The following is a 20,097-nucleotide window of genomic DNA, read 5'->3' on the forward strand; positions in this document are numbered from 1 at the left end:
TAAGAAAATAGCACAGGTTAGTTTGCTTCTTTTTAAAGCACTATGCAGCAGCATCTAAGTGCTGGCAACATGGCAAATACCAACACAGTCTGTTTTCTCAGGTCTATTCAATTAAAATCACATGCCCAGACATGAGATCCACAATATGGTTAACATTGCAGCAAAGCCAGAAAAAAAAAGAAACCAGTGCTGATATCAAGTAGCGGGACTACTACCAGCTCCTGCCAATGGAGAGATACAGCGTAAACCCAGCAAGCCTTTTCCCTTTAAATTCTACGAACTAACTATGCCAAGGCATTTCTGCCTTTAGACAAGAAGCATCTCTTGCAAGTTTCATTTGCTGCTACCTGTCTACAAAGTATTAACAATGTTCCCTCTCTTTACTGTCTTACTCAACTGTCTGCCAAAACAGGTGTACTTCATTCGTGTTTGGTCAACAGCGCTGTTTGTGCTTGGGTCTCACACACCAAGTTGTTAAAAACAGCCAAGACAGCAGGAACTGTAAGAAATGAGCATATGAAGTAAAGGGAAAAAAAGACAAAGTCATGGTTTCAGTCTGCCTCCAGTCATGGCCATCTGACTTGGAAAGTACTGGCAATGGGATCCTCCAGTCTTTCACAGAACCAATAATCAAAGCAAACTGCTCAAGCCACGGCAGAGCTCAGCAGGCCAGGCGGCAGAATTCTTACAGCTCCTCCTCCTGCTGGGACTCCCACTGCAGGCTGAGGGTTGCTGGCTGCACTCTGGAGTTCTGCACATTTCCTTCCGAGGGCTTTCGGGTCATAAAGACCTTTAAAACTTGCAGGTGACCCATCAACTTGAGAGATATATATATATTCTATGCTTAACTGGAACCAAGCCTAAACCAGGTTTAGATCTAGAATTTAATTCCAAACAGCCTGCTTCATTTGTTCACACTTGGAATTTTGATAGGACCACACAGATAACGCTCTTTCACATTTAACTACTAGCTGGAAAAAAATTAGAACAGCAGCTTCAGAAAAAACAGGTAACTTAGAGGCAAATCAGAAATAATAGAAAGTGTCTGTGGAATAATCACACTTAAAACCCTATCTCTATAACCTCACATTTTATCAGACTCAGCCAACAGCACTCCAGAAAGCACACGAGGAAAATACAGAATTTGGGACAGCTCTAATTATCCCACCTCTAAAAATCACTTCACTTTTTCAAAACATTGTCTTGCATATTCAAGTATACGCAGCATTTATAAATATGGCTGTCTTTTACGCTAAAATACATGACAACATCTATGACTGAGAAAGGAACAACAACAACAAAAAAAGTAAAACTAATTCCCTCAAACAACCCTTAAAAAAAAGTTGTTGCAGAAAGAAACAAAAACTAATGTTACAATTAGAAAAGTTCAGTAATGACTAGTCACTTTTGACAAGGAGGTAATAGAAGTATATATGTAAGTACTTACAGGCTTTTGCTGTGGAGCGGTACTCACTAAAAACAAAACAAAATAAAGTGAACATTTAGAGTGAAACAGATACTTATCTTTTTGTAGGTAATCTGAACTGTAAAATGAAATAACTACTGCCTTTTAATGGCTATGCAACTTAAACAACTTTAAACAGCTTTAAATATTAAAGCTTGTTAATCATAGAGTCCTAAAGACAGTTTATCCAACTCAAACAAATGATTGGCTCTTAAAAAGCAAAGCCATAGTGGTTCACATGGAGTCATTTCTCTTATTAACCTGAAATTAAACACTTATTCATTTCAAAAACACACAATCACAAAACACTGACTGGTAAGAAAAATGGAGAAGAGTGACAAAACCCAACTTGTTTATAGACAAAGAAATGAACAATTAACTTCCACATCTCTGTTTGAAAACTATTTCACAAGTTCATACAACTAAAATAGATCCAATACTACTACAAATAGTCTAGAAATGACATGAACAGACTTGGCCAATGTCAAAAGCTTCACAGACTATGGTTCCATTATCTAAACAGCAACCTGATGGTAGAAAACAAGATTCATAAGTGGTTCATCTGCCAAAAGCCTCAGTTTGAGGGCTTTCACTCTGCAGTCCCTGTGCTACCTGACAACACACTAGGGCAGAAAGCACGTGCAGACAGGATGAAAGCATCATCCACACTTCATGGCCACCTTGACACCTTGTGAAAACCAGAAATAAAACTTCATACACCAATGCTCAAGTCAGTTGATCTTCTTTCACCCTGAAGTTCTTGTAACTAATTTTAAGTGCACCAGTTACACTGATGTAACTATGCTCAATGGAGACAAGGAAGCATGCTGACGATTGTAGGTTGGCCACAGGAAACCTGTTACTATACACTCCTTTGTAGAGAAGTGGCCGACGCAGACAGAGTTCAAATGAAAATGAAGCAGCAGGTAAGAAGAATTCAGTGACCTTTTAAGGGAGGACAAAGCTAAGTAATTCAAATATTAAAGTACGACTTAACTGGGGCATCTTCCTTCTCAAGAAAAAGGTCTAATTATTACCAGTCATCGGGCTCTTATGCAAGTTCCTAACATGTACACGTTTAACTCAACTGCTTCCTATGAACAACTTTGTAGGCTCTCAATGCCCCTACACAGACTGACACAAAGCTGGCCCAGCCTCTCACCTGCAGACCCTGAAGGAGGAGGAGCACCCGCTTTCTGCCACTCGGTGGCCTCGGCTGCCATTCTTCTCACATATGCATCGTCCACACACATCAAGATGTTTTCCGGCTTTATGTCAGTATGAATGATCTTGCACTTACTGTGGAGATAATCTAACCCCTGAAGGACCTGATCACATAAAATCAGGAAGGAGTTATTAATACTTCTATTATTCAACATTTATTTGTAAAATAGTTACAGTCATTACAAGGCACAATAGGAACTTGGGCCCGACAGGAACCCAGCTCCTTCCCATAAGCAACCAGTGTATATCATTCTGGAGATAATTTATGCTCATATAAGAAAATGCATTTAAACATATGCTTATTAAAATAACAACTTTGGTGAGATATAATTTACATGACACACAATTCACCCTTTTTTTTCAATTCAACCTTTTAAGTGTACAATAGAGTGGTTTTTAGATGTGCAACGGTCATCACTATATAATTTAGAACATGTTCATCACACAAAGACAAAACACTGCACCCATTAGCAGTCACTCCCCATCTCCTTCCAACTCCTCTAGCCCTAAGCAACCACTAATCTACTTTCCTGGCTTTGGACATTTTATGTAAGTGGAATGATACAGAGTGGTCTTTTGTACCTGGCCCAATACTTTCAAGGTTCATCCATGTGTAGCACATAGCAATACCTCATTTTTTTTAGATGCCAAATAATTTTCCACTGAAAATACATTTTGTTTAGTCATTCAATGATGAACATTTGAGTTCTTTCCATTTTATGGCTACCATAAATATATTGCTATAAACATTCATGTACAAGTTTCTATGTAGACATGTCTTTATTTTTCTTAGTAGCACAATTATTGGGTCATACTGTAACTCTATCTTTAGTCTTTCAATAAACTGCCAAGCTGTTTTATCCTATCTATGGCTGCATCATTTTACATTCCCATCAGCAATGTGCAAGGATTACAGTTTTTTCCGGATGATCAATACTTGTTATCTGTCTTTTCATTTTAGTCACTCTTGTGGGTGTGAAGTGTGTATCTCATTGATATGCATTCCCATAATGGCTAATGATGTCTGTACATTTCTAATATTGTAGGAAAGGAGAATTAGGTAGCTTTGGTACCCAGGCTATAAACTATATAGTACTGAATTAAAAGAAACTGCTAAACCAAGATACTCACATACTTACCGTGTGTGTGTGTCTGTGTAAATATATATATATAGCAAAAATTACAGAGTATGGTGACCTAAATGCCAGGCCAAAGTTTTTCTGGAATTATTTCCATAAGAGGGGAATTCTTTCTTTTCATAAGGAAAAAAAATATTTTAAAATACAGTTCATGTTCCCATATATTACAAATTCTACATGCTCAATAAACATTTGCATTTAATAAACATCTTCATTCAAACATTTTACGTCATTTGGTGTCTTGATCACATTAGACAAGGAAGTGAGGAAAAGACAAGCAGAAGATATCTAATACTGAACAACTCGGAAAAGTTCTCAGCAAAAACCCAATGCTTCTGTCTACCTTCAGTTTCTGGCTAAACAATCTTGAAAGTGGAAGTCCCTCAGTCGTGTTCGACTCTTTGTGACCCCATGGACTATACAGTCCATGGAATTCTCCAGGCCAGAATACTGGAGTGGGTAGCCTTTCTCCAGGAGATCTTCCCAACCCAGGGATCCAACCCAGTTCTCCTGCTCTGCAGGCAGATTCTTTAGCAGCTGAGCCAATACCAGGGAAGCCCAAACAATCTTAAGATGACAAAACATTAGTAAGTGAAGGCACAGAGATTTCGCAAGGAAAGTAGAAGGAACATGAGTCTCTTAACCAAGATGAAAATCCTCATATTCATTTTAAAAACTTTTCCTTGGAAATACTTTCACATGACTTCACTGACTGAGCATCAGTTGAGCTCCTATAACAGGCTGCATATGCTTATAGATGTTTGATACACAGCAATAAACAAAGTTCCCCATCTCCACGAGGCTCTGACTTTACCTTAAAATTAATATTTAATGTTTTAGATAATACTTCAACTAGAATATGTTTAAATTATGTTTAAAATGCCCAAAGACCAACAGTATGAAACATAGCATTATATGTTTCCATAGAGAATAAGGTTATAATTCTGAAGGGAACACAATTCAATGAGCCTGTATATATTCACTGGCATTCATGCATCTTCTTTGTGCAAACTGAAGTATCACATGGAGTTCTTATATATGAGTAGTAAGAGAAATTCTGAGAAGTACAAGAAATTAATGGACAAGTACACTGATGACTTCCCGTCTGTGGAAGTAAAAGGAATAAGACTTTTAGAAAGTTTAAACTATTTTTAATTATTTCAACTAAAATTTCACTTCAATCATCAAATATTAACTCAAAGTTAAAATGTCAGCATCTTTCCAAAAATATCTTTCACTACCATCTCATGAACAAGTTGTTCCTAACTTTCCACCTTAGTTCTTTCGTAGTTCTTAGGTTGCTTCACTGTGTGTGAAGCTGCTTAGGTAAGAGTTAATATGATCCAGTATCCAAATGTGTTAAAATGAATTTCAATAAAAATGAGACACTTGAGACAAGCAAAGTGTTCTCAGTAAGAATTTAAGGTTTCAGATATTTAATCCCTTTCATGGATCACTGCCTTGTTGTGGCGAAGGGGCTTGCATAACTCAATGAAGCTCTGAGCTATGCCATGCAGGGCCACCCAAGACAGACACATCATAGCAGAGAGTTCTGACAAAATGTGATCCACTGGAGGAGGGATTGGCAAACCACCCCAGTTATACCTGCCATGAGAACCTTCACAAACTATTAAAAAAGGTCAAAAAGATATGGCACCAAAAGATGAGTCCCCCAGGTCTAAGGTGTCCCATATGCGACTGGGGAAGAGTGGAGGAGAAGTACTAATAGAATGAATAAAGTGGCTGGGCTAAAGTGGATACAACGCTCGGTTGTGGATGTGTCTGGTTGTCAAAAGTAAAATCCGGTGCTGCAAAGAACAGTACTGCATAGGAACCTGGAATGTTAGGTCCATGAATCAAGGTGAGTTGTGAGTGATCAAGCAGGGGATGGTAAGAATAAACAATGACATCCTAGGAATCAGCAAACTAAAATGGACGGGAATGGACGAATTTAATTCAGATGACCATTATATTTACTACTGTGGACAAGAACCCCATAGAAGAAACAGAGTAACCCTCATAATCAACAAATGAGTCTGAAATGCAGGACTTGGGTGCAACCTCAAAAATGATAGAATGATCTTGGTTCGTTTCCAAGGCAAGCCATTCAACCTCACAGTAATTCAAGTCTATGCCCATTCCACCGATGCTGAAGAAACTGAAATTGATCAGTTCCATGAAGACCTAGAAGACCTCCTAGAACTAACACCTAAAAGAGATATTCTATGCATCAATGGGGATTCGAATGCAAAAGTAGGAAGTCAAGATATACCTGGAGTAATAGGCAAATTTGGCCTTAGAGAACAAAAAATAAAGCAGGGCAAACAAAGGCTAACTGAATTCTGCATTAGTCATAGCAAATACTCTGTTTCAACAACACAAGAGACAACTTTACATGTAGACATCACCAAATGGTCAATACTGAAATCAAACCGATTCCCTTCTTCGTAGTTGAAGATGGAGAAGCTGTATATAGTCAGCAAAAACAAGCCCTGGAGCTGACTGTGGCTTAGATCATGATAGCAAAGTTCAGGTTTAAACTAAAGAAAACTGAGAAATACATTAGGCCAGCAGGTATGACTTAAATCAAATCCTGCATGAATTTGCAGTAGAGGTAACAAGTATATTCAAGGAATTAGATCTATATGACAGTGTGTCTGAAGAACTATGGACAGAGATCCATAGTATTGTACAGGAGGCGGTGAACAAAACCATCCCAAAGAAAAAGAAAAGCAAGACGGCAAAGCAGTTATTTGAGGAGGCTTTACAAACAGCAGAAGAACAAAGAGAAGGGAAAAATGAAAGAGGGAAAGGTATATCCAATTAAAAGCAGAGTTTCAAAGAACAGCTAGAAGAGACAAGAAGGCCTTCTTCAGTGAACAGTGTTTAATAATGAAAGAAAACAACAAAAGAAGTAAGACTAGAGATCTCATCAGGAAAATTGGAAACATCAAGGAAGCATTCTGCCGAAAGACGGGCACAATAAAGGGTAAAAATGGTAGAGACCTAGCAGACACTGAAGAGATTGAGAAGAGATGGAAAAAAAAATACATAAAAGAACTGTATAAAAAAGATCTTAATGAACTGGATTACTACAATGGTGTGGTGAGTCACCCAGAGCTAGACATTCTGGAGCGTGAAGTCAGGTGGGCCTTGAGAAGCACTGCTGTTAATAAAGCTAGTGAATGTGATGAAATTCCAGCAGAACTATCCAGATCCCTAGAGGACAGGACTTCCCTGATGGCTCATATGGTTAAGTGTCTGCCTACAATGCAGGAGACTCCCTGGAGAAGGAAATGGCAACCCACTCCACTACTCTTGCCTGGAATATCCCATGGATGGAGCAGCCTGGTAGGCTACATACAGTGCATGGGGTTGCAAAGAGTTGGACACGACGGAGCGACTTCACTTCAACAGAGGATGACATCAGTGTTCTGCATTCATTATGTCAGCAAATCTGGAAGACCCAGCAGTGGCCACCGGACTGGAAAAGGTCAATCCTCACCCCAGTTCCCAAGAAGGGCAATACCAAAGAAGGTGCTAACCATCAGACAACTGCAGTTATCTCCCATGCTAGTAAAATCATGCTTAAAATCTTGCATGCTAGGCTTCAGCATTATGCAGACCAAGAACTTCCAGGTGTCCAAGCTGTGTTTAGAAAAGGAAGAGGAACTAGACATCAAATTGCCAACATTCACTGGATTATAGAGAAAGCAAGGGAATTTCAGAAAAACATCTATCTCTGTTTCATCAACTACACTAAAGTACGACAAACTGTGGAAAGTTCTTAGAGAGATGGGAATACCAGACCATCTTACTGGCTCCTGAGAAACCTGTATGCAGGCCAAAAAGCAACAGTTAGAACCCTTTATGGAACAACCGATTGGTTCAGGATTCAGAAAGGAGTACGACAGGGCTGTCTGCTGTCACCTTGTTTGTTTAACCTATATGCTAAGCACATCATGAGAAATGCTGGGTTGGATGAGTTACAAGCGGGAATGAAGATAGGAGGGAGAAACATCAACAACCTCAGATATGCAGATGATACCATTCTAAATGGCAGAAAGTGAAGAGAAACTAAAGAGCCTCGCGATGAGGGTGAAGGAGGAGAGTGAAAGAGCCACCTTAAGACTAAATATTTAAAAAATTAAGATCATGGCATCCACTCCCATTACTGCATAGCAAATAGAAAGGAAATGGTGGAAGTAGTGACAGATTTCCTCTTCCTGGGCTCCAAAATCACTGTGGATGGTGACTGCAGCCATGAAATCAGAAGACGATTGCTTCTGGGTAGGAAAGAAATGACAAACCTAGACAGTGTGTTGAAAAGCAGAGACATTACTCTGCCAACAAATGTCCGTATAGTCAAGGCTATGGTCTTGGCCAGTGGTCACGTACTGTTGTGAGAGCTGGACTGTAAAGAAGGCAGGATACCAAAGAACATATACCTTTGAACTGTGGTGCTGGGGAAGACTCATGAGAGTCCCTTGGACAGGAAGGAGATCAAACCAGTCAATCTTAAGGGAGATCAACCCTGAATATTCACTGGAAGGACTGATGCTGAAGCTAAAGTTCCAGTATTTTGGTCATCTGATGCGAACAGCCGATTCATTGGAAAAGTCCCTGATTCTGGGAAATATTGAGGGCAGAAGGAGCTGAAGGCGTCAGAGGATGAGATGGTTGGACAGCATCACCGGTGCAATGAACATGAACTTGGGCAAACTCCGTGAGGTGAGGGGCGGGAGGCCTGGTGTGCTGCAGTCCATGGGGTCAGAGTTGGACATGATTGGTCAACTGAACAACTGCACTCAACACAGCTAACCTTCCTCAAGAAATACTGCTTATGTCTAACAACAAACACAAAGAGAAGACTTGAACACGAGGAAAAGACTATTGCTTTCAGGGATAAACTAATTAAGATAACGCAAATCTTGACGAAAACAGCTAAGAGACAGCATGGAACACTATTAAATCATGATCTTGGGACTCAGGCCACTCCTGCATTACTTCTCAATCACTCATTCACAAGGCAAGGTACTTAAGCTGCCTGACCTTCCCTTTTCTTATCTATAAAAGGGGGAACGTTATCCATTAGATGGAAATGTGAAAAGAATTAGAAATAATGTATGAAAAACTCACAGTACAATGTCTAGCTCACAAGAAGCTCAAACTAAATGGTAAAATGAACTAAGTCAGAAGACTTGTGTTGATACTGACTTAATAAACGTAACTTCGCTAAGTCACTTATTAAATTTCTCTGGGTCTCATTTCTCCCATCTATAATATGAATTGGATCTACCTGATGACTCTTTTAATGAATACTAATATATTTTTTAAATATATAGCTATAAGAATGATTTTATTTTAAAAAATATCATCTTTGTTCTCAGCCAGTGAAGTTAAAGCATCCCAGAATCTAGAATCAAAAAATGATAGGCAATCTTACAAAAATTTATACCAAATATTATGACAATAAAAAAAACAATCAACGAATCAAATTTCATGCTCAAGGTTAGATCTCACTTGTCTTACCACAGAACGTGTATATCTCTTGCCTAAAAAACATAGTTGGCCTCATCAGCAGGAGGCAGCAGAGATCCTCGCTGCCATCTGCTCCATCATGAGAACCCAGGTCAAGTAATCACAGACGGCCAGGAACAGGCTGCATCCCACTCCAGGGAGGCGGCTCACCCCCACGGGCAGGGGCCGGTTCTCTCCATGTGAGGCAGCGGTAGTGCAGACCAGCAGGCAGAGCTCTGGGCTGGAAGCCAGGAGATTTCAGTTCTGGTTCAGGAACTGACTAGCTGTGGCTCGGATTAAGTCTCCTCCCTCCCCTGACCTCAAATTCAGCCGTAAAATAAGGCACTTGGTTAGGACAGTCTCTAATATTCCTGTCTAGGCACCTATGAACCATGCAAAAGACCATTTGTTACTGGTGTTAACAACATAAACTAACTCCCTTTCCACCTCGGTGTGCTAGACATTGGTCCTGTCACATACAGAAAGGGAAGAGTAAGTTGGGAATAACATGGATGTGTCACCTGAAGGTTTCTCCCAGGGCCTGCTCACCACCCACAGAAAGCTTCCCCCTAAATTCTAAACTGCACAGAGAAACGGAACTAGAGCAATTTTGCACATTCTCTTCTGACTCTGGTCACAATATGGGCGCCTTTCTTCTGCCACACCAGAACAAAGGACGCAGGGCAAGGAGAGGGGGCGACCTCTGATGACATGGGCAAGGCCTCGTAACCAGCACCAGGGAGACCCGGCCAGCAGCAGAGGGGCTGGCCGTGCAGGGGAGCGCCCAGGGCAACAGCACCACACAGGGACACTGGTCCCTGTGGACACGGAGGGTAACAGCAGAGAGCGCTCCTCAAGCCATAGGCTTTGCTCCTGGGAAAGCTAAAGCTCCCAGAGGATCTCTCTTCCTCACAAGGACAGAGGACAGACAGGAGGTAAATGCTACAAGCACATGCTTGATTGAGAAGTGTGGGAAACACCTGCCACAATCACCGAGGACGAGGGCCACAGACACTTTCCTCGTCCGCTCTGTCCTTAAATCTCCCTGCTCCTTGTTCTTTCCAACTCTGACCAGCGAAAATTAATGAGAAAGTTAAGTAGCTGTACTTCACTTCTGATACAGTCAGGACAAAAGGTAAAACACTGCCTAGCACTGCAGCAGCGCAGAGGAATGAGCTGGGGAAGGGGCTTGATTCCCTTGAAGGGAGCAGCTTCCCCGAATTTCTGAGTTGCATACCCAGCACTCTGAGGAGGAGAATTCAAGTTAGTAGAGAATCATATGTACCACTACATGGGCAAATCCAAGAGCATAAAAATGCTTACCAACCAATTTTCTATTCTAAAAATTGAACAATATTGGCTTGATCATAATTAATTCATTGATAACTAGGACCAGTGAGATCATATAAATGGTAAATAAGTAATAAGTGTTGACAAATTCATGATAACAGCCTGCTGGGTAGGGACCTGATTCTTGGTTTTGTCTGCAAAGTCAGCCGCCCCCGAGAAGGTGGGTTTGAAAAAGCAAGGCGTTTGGAAAGTCCCTTAGCTTACATACTGCAGTACATATCACCAATTAAGTAGTGTACCTTAAAATGATCTAATTGCTACTTCCACTATTAATGTAAAAGTAAACCATCTCCAGAAACATGAATACACACTTTTCACAAGACATGCTATAATGTAAAATTCTTCCAATCTTCCTGTGTAGACAGACATTCCATAACAACACTAGCCCAGAGTCAAAAGCATGGACTCTGGATCACACCATCCGGATTCCAGCCTTGATTTCCACAATAACTGTGGAACCTAGAAAAGCTTTTAATACCTCCTTCAGGGTGGAGGTAAGAACACCCCTAGCCTCCTAAGGCTGTGGTGAGGACTAGACAGCATAACACAAAGACAGCACTTAAAACAGGGAGTGCCTGCAAGAGCATAATGCATGTTTGTGATAACCGTGATAACAGAAAGAATAATGATTCAAAAATCCCAGGCTACACACTGTACCTGCATATCATGGCAAAGTCACCCTGCCCTTACCAAGCCTCATTTAATGGTAAGCCGCCACTTCTTCAAAAGGTTTCTGGAAAGGGCAATGAAATTAAACCATAAAGTTTTAAAAAGTAAAGTATCAGCTACCCTTTCAATTACATAGGAAAGTAAAAGCTGTGTTTAAAGAACAGCAACAGTATTTAGAACCCCATCATCTGTGGTATATCTTGAATGCACCACAAATAACAAATACTACCATCACAGCACCATTTCTTCTTTCAGCTTTAGAAATAAAAGCTAAACATAAAATTGACTTCAATAAAGCTGATTCTAAAAGAAAAAGAAATGAAAGCTGGGGGTGGGGGTGAATAGACCCTGCCTGAGGTCAGAGAATCAGCCTGGGTGGAGGAAGGGGGTGTTCTCACCATCACCACCCAAGGATGGCCCCTCCTGACCCTGCACAAGGTCACCAGGACTAAATGAGGACAGCTAAAAAATGATCAAAGGATTGGTAATAGTGTATGGGAAACCCTGGAAAAGCAAGTGATTCAATTATGCTGGGACATTTCAAAACTAAGTGGGAACGTTTATCTACAAGCCCATCAGATCACAGAAAGGTCAACCACTTTGTACAGTAAGAGGAACATACATTTCTTACTTCATTTAAGGAAAGATAACCTCTCATTCCTGACTGCCTACAACATGAAGGAAGCTACAAAGAGATGTAGAACCCATAACACGTGGTCAGGGACTCAGGGTGCTCACAATGCAGCTGGGCAGACAGAGCAGCCACCCTGTGCTTGTCACTATGCTGGAAGCTTTACCAGCAATCCCTTCAAACTCATCTCCACAAGAAAGCCACAAATTATGTATTATCATCCTGATGTGACTAATGAGGACACAGGCCTATGGAAGCTAACTAATTTGATCAGGGCCACAACATAGCAAATTGTCAGGGTCAGAGTTTGAAATTAAATCTATTGCCAAAACTTAACTGTACTTGTCACACTTCCCACTATTGCAATGATTCTCAGCGAAAGGAAAGTCTGCCTCCTTGAGGGTATTTCACAAAGCTCAGAGACATTCTTTAATTGTTACGGTTGGGGTGGTGCTGGCTGACACAGATATCTAATGGGCTGAGGCCACATATATGTCTAAAAAACCTACAATGCACAGGACACGCCCCTACAAAAAAGGACTGTGAAAGTGTGTTGCTCAGTAACGCCCGACTCTTTGTGACCCCATGGACTGCGGTCGGCCAGGCTCCAACGTCCTTGGAATTCTCCAGGCAAGAATACTGGAATGGGTTGCCAGTCCCTTCTCCAGGGAATCTTCTTGACCCAGGGATCAAACTCAGGTCTCCTGTATTGCAGGTAGACTCTTACCATCTGAGCCACCTGGGAAGCCCCAGGACTATCCAGTCCAAAATGCCAACAGTGCCAAGGGTGAGAAACATTAGCTTACAATATAAGGCTCTGCAATCATTAAGAAAGAACCAAGTGCAGGCTGCGGCCATCCTTCCCTGGGGAGGGAAGAAATACCCCTCTTAATGGGTGAGTATGGGAAGCCTTGTCATAGAAGTGGAATTTCAGTTGCGTCTGTATAAACATGGTAGAAAAGAAAGAATGGTTATTTTCTACAGACTAGGACAAAAGAAATGAATCAAAGATGTGGTGCTTAAAAAAAATGGGAAAGTAAGCATTTTCTCTAAATAACCTAGAGAAAAGTAGTAAAAAAAAAATCATGTACAAAAATCCTGGTAAAGCAGCGTGAGTTTATAAATGCTTGGGACAGCTCTGAATATTCATAAGAAAACCCTAATTTGGGTGATTCTAGAAAGGAAACTGTACCTGAAGGACTCACAGATCTGCTCTGTTTAAAAGATGATTAATTAATCAATAAGGAAAGATTTACCTGCCAAGGGATAAGAGCTGGCTCAGGGTTTGGAAGGGAAACATGGAGTTTCATCAGATGGTAGAAGGCCTTAAACAGGTTAATAAGAAGAGCCATGGTTTAACTTTTACTGGACATGAGCTGTGTACAAGTCCAAAGATATTATTTGTTGCTTGGAAAAATGGTAAACACATACACTCCAAACCCAGACTACCTGGGTTTGAATTCCTGCTCCACCACAAACACTGGTTGTTTCTTGACTGGGGCTAAATTACTGAACCGCAGGTTCCACTTCCTTAAAAAAAAAAAAAAAGAAAAAGCACACAAAAAACCTGTATCACAGGCTTATTGTGAGGATTCAATACATTAAAATTTACAAAGTACTTAAAATTATGCTTTGCACATAGTAAGCACTGGCCAAATATTCCTAATTATTAATAGCAATATCCCTTTACACCTTAACAATAATAATAAAGGTACGATTATTATTCTCATTTTATTCATAATGAAACTATGGCTTAAAAAGATTATGTAACTTGGCTAAAGTTCTTTAGCTGGAGTAGCATATACAGTTGTCCCTTAGAATTTACAGGGGTTTGATTCCAGGACATCCATCTTCCCCTGAGGATACCAAGAGCCCCAGACGCTCAAGTCCCTTATAATGAAAGGGCAGCAGTATTCGCATGTAATCTACACACATCCTCCCACATACTTTACATCATCTCTAGATTACTTACAGTATTTTACCCAATGTAAATACTACAGAAATAATTGTAAACAAAATGTAAATGTTATGTAATAGTTGTCTGCACAGCAAATTCAAATTTGTTTTTTGGAACATTCTTGAATTTTGTCCCTGAATATTTACAATCCATGGTTGGTGGAATCCATGGATTCAGAAACCTGAGGACATACAGAATTATATCTGACACCAACACCCAAGTTCTACATCACTCTATACATTGCTTTATGAAACCCAACAATATTGATCTTCCAGAACATGCAACAGAATGCCACTAAAGGTTTCTACATAAGGATATGAATTATTAAAGTGAAGTTTTACTGAGGAAAATAACTGTCAACAGAATAAACCGAAGTAAAACGGTGAGGTGATACGGACCACTAAGAAAGGTGGTGCTGGAAACAAAAAGAATACCACGAGAAACATACATGGCCAGAAGGGATCAGTGGCTAGATGACCAGCGGAGAGGGATGCGTGCAACAGCAAGGAGTGAAGCACTGTCAGCCACACTGGACTTCAGAGGTGGAGGCGGCCACACAGTGAAAGAATATCAGAAAGCTGGCCCACTCTGTTGTATCCTGGGGAGTGACAGAGCTGAGTGGGTCTATTAAGAAAGGATATTCCTGGTATTACCCAGGAATCAAAAGTCCTGAACCCAGAGGATGACTCAAAGGGAATGAAAGCAAATTCAGGCAGAGAGATTATTGCCTGGGATATATAATAATATACTACTTTGAGAGTTATAAGTTTAGAGGGGGAAAAAATCCAGATTTCATGGTATTTTTCTTGAAGAAAATTATAAAGATGGGATCAAATTAAAGCAAAACAAAGCTTCCGTTAAAAAGGCCTACAAGAACTAAGTGCAGACCACATAAAATCAAAATTCCATCTTGAAATTATTCTAGGCCAATAAAATACTACATGAGTTCTTACTCTCTAAGGAGCAGTGTACATAAATTAAAGTGAGGATTACATTCATTAAATCATTTGTTCAGTAAGTATGCATTAAAGTTTCAATACACTTCAAGAACAACTTATCTAGATTTAGAGACACTTTTATTAGCTAAGAATGGCAAGATTTTGGATTTCCATCCTGGAATACAAAATAAATATTGACAGTTCCTCTGCTAATTCATCTTCTCCCAACACTGCCAAGCTTAAGTTGTGACACCTAAGGCAACAGTAGGGGGATGACAAAACCTGTGTGATATACATTCAAGCTGTTATTTCTGGAATTATGCACTTTGTTAAAATATGTAAAACCTGTACCCCAATGTTCATAGCAGCACTATTTATAATAGCCAGGACATGGACACAACCTAGATATCCATCGATAGATGAACGGATGAAGATGTACATATTCAGCAATAAAAAGGAAGATAACTGAGTCATTTGTAGTGATGTGGATGGACCTAGAGTCTGTTATACAGAGTGAAATAAGTCAGAAAGAGGAAGACAAATATTGTGTATTAATGCATATATACGGAATCTATAAAAATGGTACTGATGAACTTGTTGGCAGGGGAGAATAGAGATGTAGAGAATGGACTTGTGCACACTGTGGGGGAAGAATGGGGGGAGGAACTGAGAGAGTAGCACTGACATTATACACCATACGTGTAAGATAGCTGGTGGGAAGCTGCCGTACAGCGCAGGGAGCTCCGTTTGGTGCACTGTAATGACTAGAGGGGCAGGATGGGGGCTGCGGGGGGAGAGGTTCAGCTGCGATGAGATATATGTATATGTATAGCTGATTCAGGCTATTGTACAGCAGAAACTAATGCAACACTGTAAAGCAATTATACTCCAATTAAAAAAACTATACACACATGCTTTCTTAACTTCATATTTAGAAATAAGAATTGTCATAAATAATAAGTTATTTCTTAATGTGCATTTTTTCTTAATTTTAAATTTAACAATAAGAAAAATAAATGGGCATTTTCCTTCCATCAAAATAAAAAAATATGTAAATCTTTCAAGATTTCCAGGATTTATCAGAGATAAAGCAGAAAATTTATATTAGATAACAAATTTTTTCAAAATTTTAACTAGATTCTTTTTTTTAAGTTTAGATTTGACACTAATAGTTATATACACCAAAGGGACATTTGGGGATCAAAAAACTCCAGTTAACATTTTCCCTTAACATGAATCGTCGTCTAAATCAAAGGAAAGTTATTTTCACTTGAGATGTTAGGCATGTTAAAATAATGAGTTAAAATGCTACTATCTAAAACCTACAAGGGAACAGGTATATTAAATAAAGCTACCCATGGACCCATTCTAGGCACACGTGCATGCACTCTACAGTGTGGGAGTGTAGTCCTCCGTGGGTAAGCCAGTATAGCCCCTCTCCTCAAGTACCATCTACAGTGTTAGAAGATAAGCTGCCAATTTGCAGTACGAAAAAAACAAAGGTAAATAAAGAGATGAACAACATACTGGATTAACAGAGTGACCTATACATAATTTCAAAAGCAATATCTAGGGTACTTTTAACAAAACAAATTCAGCTTCAAATTTAAAAAAAAATTTAAAAACCTACACACATATGCCAACATGCAAATACCTCTACAACTGTCAGGAAGCTGCTTCTTCAGACACTCACATCTTAAAATTCACAATTTCTTAACCATGAATCATTCCCTGATTCTTTTCTTATTTAAGAATTCTGGATTAAGGTCTATATTTCAGGCATAGAATCTTCAGGCAGATCTAGCTCAAGTTTTAGGTCTTGGGACCAAAAAAAGAGGACCAAACCACCTAGTCCTCTTCTCAAGCAAACCAAGCAATCTCTTTGATATTACTTACACTGCAGAAATATCCACAGATATTATCCATTATATCAGAATAGGTAATCCAGAATAAGACATATCTACAACTTTCCTACCTTAGGCTCTAAGGACAATGAGTCAAAGACTGGTATGCTCCATGCAGAAAACTGAATCTGGGAAACATTTCTAATCAGAAGGAGATCTTCCATATGTGGATACTTCCATTCTATAAACATTTGCTTAAGTATCATCACCCAAACAGACCCTAACTGAAGGGTCTTTTTCTTTTGTCAAGAAAAAAGTACAAATATTCCTTATATAACTTAAACATTCCTTAAATTATCTTTCATTTACCCTTCATCCAAATACTAAGAAACAGCAAATAAAAACAACACATTACATGTTTATCTGTTTTGGTTTTTTTTTTAAGAATCTTTTTTATTACTTTTATGTATGGAAAACTCAGTAGTGTACACTCAGCCCAGCCTGGTGGCCAGTTCTTTGGCCTTTGCCTTTTCCAGCTTGGCGATGCGAGCCACTGACTTCGGCCTCAGGACACTGCCTCCCCAGTGACGACGGATCTCATCGTATCTGCCGTCGTAATTGGTCCTGATGGCTTCCACCAGCTTTAGCCAGGGCACTCTTGTCCTTCGAGTTGACTTGTGTGAAGGCTACGGTGGTGCACAGCCAGGCCTTGCCATTGAGGATGCCGTAGGGAACCCCCATCTTGCAGCACAGGGTGGGCAAGAAGACCACAAGCTCGATGGGATACACATCATGAGGATCACCACCAGCTGGGCCTTCTTGTTCTCCACCAGGGTGGTGACATCACCTTTGCCGGCAGCCTTCTTCTCAGCTCGGGCCAGCAGTCTCTGCTTCTTCTCTTGCTTTGTCTCTGGTCTGTACTTGTGGGCCAGCTTAAGCAGCTGAGTAGCTGTGTGTTGGTCCAAGGCCTGGGTGAATTGGTTAATTGCAGGAGGCACTTTCATCCGCTTATAGAGAATAGCCCTTTGCCGCTGCAGCCGGATATAGCGGGGCCATTTGACAAAGCGGGTGAGGTCCCTCTTGGGTTGGATGTTCTGTCCAATGCCAAAATTCTTGGGCCTCTTCTCGAACAGGGGATTGACCACCTTCTTAGCCTCCTGCTTCTTCACCACGGCCGGGGCCAGGGCCACCTTCTTCCCCTTGGCCTTCTTTCCCTTCAGCATCTTGAAGGGCTGGCATAGAGAGCTATCTGTGTTATCTTCTAAGCGGAACATTTTGTAAATGATATTGGATAAAACGATTTCTTATTTTACAGCATCATTTATGTGAAAAAAGATTCAGATGCCAAAAGAAATGTGTTTGACATTTACATATTACTCTCTTTATAAGACAGAATAGCTTATCATTAAGTAAATATCAATATAAAATTGATTTAACAAGTTCCCAGTGTTAAGCGCTGTAATATATGTATCTTTAAAATGGGAGATATGTATCTGTGTACATATTTTTTATTTTTATTTAAAACAAAACAGTAATTTGGGACTTCCCTATTAGTCCAGAGGTTCAGAATCTGCCTTCCAATGCAGGAACTGCCAGTTCAATGCCTGGTTGGGGAACTAAGATCCCACATGCCTAGGGGCTATCTAAGCCTGGGTGCCGCAACTAAAACCCAACACAGCGAAATAAATAAATATTTTTAACAAACAAACAGTAATTTGTGTTGAAAGGCTGGCCAGTTAGGTATACAGAATGGAACCTGAAGTCATAAGTCTCACCTGTCTAATGATGCTCTTCACACAACGTACTGGGAGGCCTTGGTAGTTGGATTTTATGATCCACTTGAGGAGATGGTGGCCAAGCACTTCAAAGACCATGCAGACATCTGGGATAGGGTTAAGGATCATTTCTGGATACATTTCCTGGAGTGACACAATTACTAAAAGCAGAATCACTGTGGTACCTGGCAAAATAATTAGTTCTTTATAAAGTGTAACATCAATATTATCAATAATAACAAAAGTGTGGCACTTGCCTGGTGGTCCAGTGGATAAGACTCCCTGCTCCCAATTCAGGGGGCGCAGGCTCGCTCCGTGGTCCAGGAACTAAGATCCCTCATGCCGCAACTAAGCCTGTGCACCACAACTACAGAGCCCGCATATCACGATGAAGACCGAGCGCAGCCAAGATAAATAATTTAAAAGAAAAAATGGCTGCTTACTGTTTCTCACCTAAACAGAAAAATCTAACATTTACTAAGTATACTTACTATGTACCATATAGGATTTAACGTGTACTCACAACAATGGGAGGAATGAGGCAAGTAAACCTCAGGGAGTTTAAAGAACCCTTCCTGCCTGACACAGAGTAAAGGTGGCAGAGTCATGACTCGACAAAATACTTACCTGTGGGCTCACTCCGTCCAGCACACTCCTCCTGACAATAAGCCTTAACAAAAATGAGCAAGACTGAAACCTCACAGAAACCCATGAGGGAAAGAACAAGAGAACTTGCCCCTCTTAAGTGTCCTGCTTGCCTACCTACCTAAATTTCTATCCAATCATCACAAAAAACATTTTATAAAACAGAAATTTACCAAACACAGTAAACTTTTCCTTCAATAATATCTTTCACTGGGTCACTAGATCAAAATTTTAATTATTTAAGTTTTTAAGAATGTATGATCACAATTTAGGACATGGCATGGTCATAAGAACAACCTATAATAATGAAATCTCAGGAATCTGTTGTCATTTCTTTAAAAAACAGAAATTCTAGTTAACCACTGGCCCTCCAGAACTATGCCCCATCAAAGTCTCTCATATAAACATGTCATTTATACAGAAATGAATGGCTCTGAAACCCTTTAGGGCCTATATATGGACTATAAAAAGGTCATTTAATATTTTATGTAATATCTAGATCTATTAATACCACATCATCATAGTAATTATTGCTTTAAATATCTTTAATAAAAATTAGAAAAATATTTCCACAATACTGGAAAACAAATGTGCTACAGACTTATGTATAGATGATCTAAAGTGAGAAGTTCCTTACTATTTCCCAAACTCATTAAAAAAACATGGAAACCAAGGTCTAAACTTGATAGCAAACATAGAGCCACAGCCCAAGGTTTCTAAATTGTCACCAGAGTATTCTCAAAGCATTGAGAGCCACTGGAGTGTAGACACCAAAACTCAACTCCATTGACCTACAAATTAGGTGTTTCCTCCAAAGAAATTCTCTATCAGCTGCTTTAACAACAACATTCCAAATGTGATGCAAGAGGAAGGGCTGCTGTGCCTACCACAAACAGGCTCACTTGGAGAGCAGGACAGAGGACCAGTTCTATCTTTCCAT

General features: G+C 40.0%; 1 protein-coding gene and 1 pseudogene across 12 annotated transcripts in view; both read right to left on the minus strand.

The window, feature by feature from the left end:
- SRPK2 (SRSF protein kinase 2) overlaps window positions 1-20,097 on the minus strand; it is a 244,384-nt gene that overhangs the window by 25,694 nt on the left and 198,593 nt on the right. For all 12 annotated transcript variants that reach the window (XM_069587881.1, XM_069587877.1, XM_069587879.1 and 9 more), the window contains 3 exons: window positions 18,513-18,619; window positions 2,628-2,793; window positions 1,448-1,473 (listed from right to left, as the gene is read on the minus strand). In XM_069587881.1, coding sequence (XP_069443982.1) covers window positions 1,448-1,473; window positions 2,628-2,793; window positions 18,513-18,619 — 299 coding nt within the window. The remainder of the gene's footprint in view (window positions 1-1,447; window positions 1,474-2,627; window positions 2,794-18,512; window positions 18,620-20,097) is intronic.
- Window positions 17,213-18,046, minus strand: LOC138439279 (large ribosomal subunit protein eL8 pseudogene; annotated as a pseudogene).

The sequence above is a fragment of the Ovis canadensis genome, chromosome 4 (genome assembly GCF_042477335.2).
Source record: "Ovis canadensis isolate MfBH-ARS-UI-01 breed Bighorn chromosome 4, ARS-UI_OviCan_v2, whole genome shotgun sequence".
NCBI lineage: Eukaryota > Metazoa > Chordata > Mammalia > Artiodactyla > Bovidae > Ovis > Ovis canadensis.